This window comes from Cicer arietinum, chromosome 4, assembly GCF_000331145.2.
Source record: "Cicer arietinum cultivar CDC Frontier isolate Library 1 chromosome 4, Cicar.CDCFrontier_v2.0, whole genome shotgun sequence".
In the NCBI taxonomy this organism is placed as follows: domain Eukaryota; kingdom Viridiplantae; phylum Streptophyta; class Magnoliopsida; order Fabales; family Fabaceae; genus Cicer; species Cicer arietinum.
In genome coordinates this window covers 3,720,864-3,726,653 of record NC_021163.2, presented here as the reverse complement: position 1 = coordinate 3,726,653, position 5,790 = coordinate 3,720,864, and the positions used below count along the sequence as shown (strand labels likewise).

General features: G+C 32.8%; 2 protein-coding genes across 2 annotated transcripts in view; both read left to right on the top strand.

The window, feature by feature from the left end:
* Positions 1-4,785, top strand: part of LOC101509279 (uncharacterized) — an 11,015-nt gene extending 6,230 nt beyond the window's left edge. The window contains exons 3-4 of the mRNA XM_004495417.4: positions 4,279-4,478; positions 4,578-4,785. Of these exons, the coding sequence (XP_004495474.1) occupies positions 4,299-4,478; positions 4,578-4,673 (276 nt within the window). The 5' untranslated portion in view covers positions 4,279-4,298 and the 3' untranslated portion in view covers positions 4,674-4,785. The remainder of the gene's footprint in view (positions 1-4,278; positions 4,479-4,577) is intronic.
* On the top strand, positions 7-1,035 carry LOC140918580 (uncharacterized). Its single transcript, XM_027334055.2, has 2 exons — positions 7-138; positions 210-1,035. Exons 1-2 carry the CDS (start codon positions 117-119, stop codon positions 737-739), a joined length of 552 nt encoding a protein of 183 aa, XP_027189856.1. The 5' UTR covers positions 7-116; the 3' UTR covers positions 740-1,035.
* Positions 4,786-5,790: the final 1,005 nt, after the last annotated feature.

Below are 5,790 nucleotides of genomic sequence, written 5' to 3'. Positions count from 1 at the left end.
ATTCCCATATGTCTTGATGAAGCCACAAAAAATTGGACGTTTGGCCACTATGCTCGTGTATTAATCAATCTTGATCTGTTGGAAACTTTATGTGAACATGTCTTGGTGGAACGTGAATGATTCGGTTTCTATGTGGAGGTAGAGTATGAACGTTTACCTTCATTTTGTTCCGCTTGTAATTCGATTGGTCATGTGTTGTCTGAATGCAGAAAATATAAACATGCTCAAGTGGATGATAAAAATGCTATGGAGGACCAGGGGAAATTATCAGACAATTGTGAGCTTCCACAAGCTGAATCGTAAAACACAAGCTTCTGTTAAGTATGTCCCTCAAATTGAAGCTAATGTTAGCAATACTAAGAATGACGCCGAATCAAGTGCTAACAAGGATAACGAGAGTGATAACATGGATCATCCTAGTAAGAATCGCGTGGACAATGTTCCTAAAGGTGAGCTAAAAAACAATATTATCCTCAAAGAGTTATCATCAGATCAAGAGAAAGTTGAAGCTAATCGGGACGATGATGAAGATTCGGTGGACACTTTTTTTAGAGAGGATCATGAAGAGGTTGTTGCGGAAACGCTGCCTCTTTTGGAGGCTGAACTTGTGACTAATGAGAATGATGTGAGTAAGGGTAGAGAGCAACCTATGACCCCAGATGTGATAGCTAAAGACTTGAACATTATCAAGAATGCCATGATAAAATCTCCTACTTTGGCTAGGGACATTTTGGGCTGAAGTTGAAGGAGATGATGACAACCTGAATGATGATAATGAAAGTAAGGATGCAGCTTCTTCTGCACCACCTCAGTTGAAGTTTAAGGTTTGTGTCAAAATCCCAGAGAAAGAGATTAAGGAAAAAATGTCAACTACAAGTTCAGGGAATCTGCAGGTTATCAAACGCGCATGCCATTCAAAACTCTTCTCAATGTTAAAGTTTCTTTATTGGAACTGTAGGGGTCTTGGTAACTCTGGGACTCGTAATTATCTAAAGAAGAAGTTATGCAATATATACAAGCTTGATTTCCTCTTCATAGCAGAGCCTTGGATGCCAAATTTAACATACAATGCTTTTGCATTTTTTCTCTTTTTGGCCTAAAAAAAACAGCGCTTGCAAAAGTGATGCAACTGAATTTATAAAAATAAAATTTAAAAGAGATACCCTAGTTTTCTTTGGTATGGGATAAATTTGTAATGGTTTTATTAGTTTGAAAAACAGTCTAATGAAAACAAGTCAAGTTGGACAGGTTGTTATATAGAGAGAATGGTGAAAACTAAGTCTCAACGCACCCGCTCTGTACATACATCACTTTTAACATGGTTATCCTATGGTCCGTTAAGCAAATTATAAACTTAAACATATCACATTTCTACCATAAAATAACAACAATAAACAAATAATGAACTAACACAAAAATAAAATCACAATATTCCAAAGCCAAGCAGAACATGGAATTTTTAGGCAAAATTCAGACATCACTATGATAAACAAAACAAAACTTTTATGATCAAGTAATGGAGGCTTCAATCCTTGTGGCACTCTTGAAGTTAGAGGAAATGTAAGATATAAAGTAATTTATGAGCTTCAGCCAACAACTGAAGCTTTTAGAAGAGTAAATTTCAAACAAGATCAAAGATTAAATTACTAAATTTTACAAGTTTGGCTTGTTGATATTAAAATTCCATAGGAACTTTATACCTATGTATCACCTAAAGTGCAGTGGAAATTGAAAGCCGTGAAATCCTTTAAAATATAATTGCAGGCTTTTCAATTCATAATTTCTAAGTAAATAAACTATGCATCTTGGATTTGGTTTCTAATAATATATTTGCAAATAACAACAATAACAAAAGATAAAGCATGCACTAAAAGCACATGCGAATTTTACGGGCCAACTCTTGAGAAACACTCGAACCTATATATATAACAAAACAAAAAGGACAAAGGCATAAATCTTACATGGCAAGATTAATTACAGCATCTGAAGAAGAAATAAGCAAATCTATTCAATGAGCAAAAAATAATAATTATAACACTACATACTGTCAGATAAAGACACATACAAAACCAAACCTTAATTTCCAAGAACAAGTCGCATTAAATTTAAAGGACTTAAAATCAGAAATTTTCATGGTTAAAAATACTAATGTAAGCTTAAAAAAAACTAAATGGTTCACCCACTTGTAGCAACTGCTGCCAGAAACCCAAAAGACATCCCAAATATGCAGAGAATAGCTTTATATTTGGAGGAAAAGTGATACTAACTAAGAACAAATTTGAATATAGAAATTGTAAATTAAAAGCATTGTATTTAGCTTTCTAAAAGAAACAAGTAAAACATGATTTCACCGTTGTATAGCTAAACTTATGGTAAAGAAAACAACTGCTGCTAGAACAAGAACGTCGTGCTATTTGCAGGGAACAAATCCAAGTTTGGAGGAAAACAGGTATTAACTGCATGAGAACAAATTTGAATCTACAATTTATATGATTAAGCCTTATACATTAGCTTTCCAAACAAACAAACGGTGCATGACTTTTAGATGCACTGTTAAACTTATGCAAAGATTATTGTCTGCTTCTGAATGTAAATAGCATGTTGTTGTCAATCACATATTGCAAAAAATAGCAGTTTGTCAAATTCCGCTATCCTACAGTATGTTATTGTACTACTACAACTGCTATTTGACAACACTTTAAACTAAAGCGCATATTGCAAAACAATAGCTGTTTGTTCAAATCCTTCTATGTTACACTGCAATAACTACTATAACCACTGTTTGACAAGACTTTGTACTAAATCGCCCATCGAAGAACAATAGCAGTTCGATTCAAATTCTTCTACTACACTATATCCACTATTTAACAAGACTTAGTACTAGATTGTATATCACAAAACAGTAGTAGTTTGTCAAAATTCTTCTGCTATGCTATATACTTATAGCTACTATGCACAGCCTTAACTAAGCAATTAAAAAAAATCTGAAATTCATGTATAGAAAGTAGAAACAGATAACCTAAAAACGATAATTCTCATTTTCAAACTGTGCAAACACAAGTGTGTACCAAGCCATTTGAAATCAAAAACAACAAAATCGCCAACCATACATTACCATTATTCCAAAGAAAATGCTAGGTTAGCCATAATATTTCTACATTAAACCTGAGTAGAAAAAAAAACTGTTATTCTTTCAATTATATATAAAAAAATAATAATAACTTATCAATTAAAAAAATTTATGATCTAACCAACCAAACGGGGAATTTTCCCACTCTAAAACAAAAGCATTCAGCATACTATAAACAAAGAAGAATGAAAAACCAAGAAAAAAATATTACTGAAGATACAATAAAATTGAAAACAACATGCAGTACCACTGGAAAAAGAAGAGGAAATTGTTAATTTCTTTATTGTGAATCACGGTGCGGAGTGGATATCTGATGCATTCGAGAAAATTAATGAAGAAGAAGAAAAAGGAAAACTTGGGTGGACTTTGTAACTGGTTGTGACCGCACACGAGCAACTACGGCTGTGTTTTCCGGGCAGTTGAGTTTTTCAGAGATGCGACTCCAAGGTCTAATACAAGGTCAAAGTTGTTGTGGTGGTTGAGTTTTTTTCCTTACAAGTTTGTTAAGTTTAAAAAAAACACAATAATTAGACTAAGAATTCTGCAAAATCCGCATAGCGGGCGCCCTACACCACATTGGGCTCCTTGTGTCATAGGTCTGGCAGCAACTTAGTCTCCTGCGCCGGTTGGGTGTACTGGGTTCTATCTTTAGGTCTTTCAAATTGCTTTTATATCATTCTCAAAGCGTCTTGTTTGATCTTCTTCGTGAAAATGTTCTCAAAGTGTGTGTTATAATATTGAAGGCTATGTTCAAACGGGATTGTTTTTGTTATAGATATAGTTTTCTCTTAGTTATTACCCTTAAAGGATCATTATGTGCTGCTGATTGAATAATTTGCTATTTGTTTAACACTTTTGAGCAACTTTGAAAATAAATTATAAACGAATGCGAAGGAATAGACTTGTTGTGCCAATGATGTCAATCCTCAAGAGTGTCAGGGAGAATACCATCCCAAGCAAGCTTGATAGACATTCTAGAAAACTCTCTTCTATCTAGAATTGAGTTGGAGTCCTATGTGACTAGGATTATTAGTACATTTATATTACTGAAGTACTAGACTCGGTTGTTTGATTGCAATGTCTTGTAGAGTAGTGTTTAACTAAACTGCCTGATGATAATTGAGACTAAAGGGGATAACTTGTTGCAGTTATTGGAACCTCGGAGAGCATGGACACTCAAAAAAGCCAAGTTGAAAAGCCATCTTCATCAGCTGCAGTTGCCACTTCATGTCGAAAGAAAAAGCATGAAGAAGTTGGATTCTTGGAGGATATCAAGGATCACATTGACGAGTTTATAAATGCTTCTATGGATGAACACAAAACCTGCTTTCAGAAAACAATTAAAAAGGTTTGTTGTACTTTGTACCTAAGATATCTCATTAAAATTTATTTGCACCACATGCTTTGTCATTTGCTGATATAGTGTGGTTTTTCGGATTGATTTCAGATGTTCGGTTTGTCTAAGGTAGTTGCTGAAGCAAACTCCAATGTTGCAAAAGAAGTTGAAATTTCTTTGCCTCTTCAGACAATTTTAAAAGATTAAATTTATTATTTTTGAACGACTAGGTTTAGCCGAGGTATGTGGCAATAACCTACACATATATTGTTATATTTATATCAGGATTTGAATAAATGGAAAGAAGCTGCTTTAGACACATTACTATTGCGATGATCTTCCAACCCCTCAAAAATCTTGGTGTTTTTTGGATTTTAGAATCTGGTAATGTAAAACACTAATACGGTAGTGAAAATGGGATAAATGATGTTACTGAAAGTTTCAATTAAGTTGTATATTTTACACATACTGAGTATACAAATGATAAAATTGGAGTTCAACTTTGGCATTCTCATTTAAGTTCAACTTTGTTAAAGAGTAATTTTTTTTCTTAAAGACTAGCCACGAAACTAACACATAAAATTAGGGGTGGACGAGCACCCACCCATTACTATACTCCTGACATATATTAGGTCTTTGTACATCTCTATTTTTATTGATAAATAGAGATGATCTCTAGCTGTCTTTTTCAATATGGTTGTCGTAATGTTTTAAAAATCAGCTGAAGATTGAACTGACAAGATCTCTGTGTTATTGTTGTAGCAATATTCTTATGTTTTATCTATTAGTTATTTATTTCCCATTCATAAACAAATGGAAGGAGTAATAGAGTCTCAACTTTAAATTTGCACACTTTCTTTGCCCTCACTAAGAACGTTGGCATTGGAAATATCTCGACATTACATCAAAACTTGAGGCGACAAATGCTAGCATTAACACAAACCTACTGTGCTTGTTTCCCATGGTTCAAACATTGATTCCAAGAATGGAAGGAAAAAATGCTTCAAAATAATGTGGATTTATTTTAGGTAGTGTTTATAACATGAAAAAATTAGAATAAAACAATTTTTTTTATTAAAGAAATTTAGATTCACTTATAATAAAATAATTATATTGATTTTTATTTACATTTTTAATAAAACTAAAAAATGAGTTTAATAACTGTGGATTATACACATTATTTATTCATATAATTACATAGAAAAGTGTTATATAATTACATAGAAAAGTGTTGCACTAAAATTTAGTATTCATATTTTATCTATTTATGAAGGGGATATTAAATTTTGGTGTAACTTCTAATTTCAAGAGTAAAAAAAAGAAA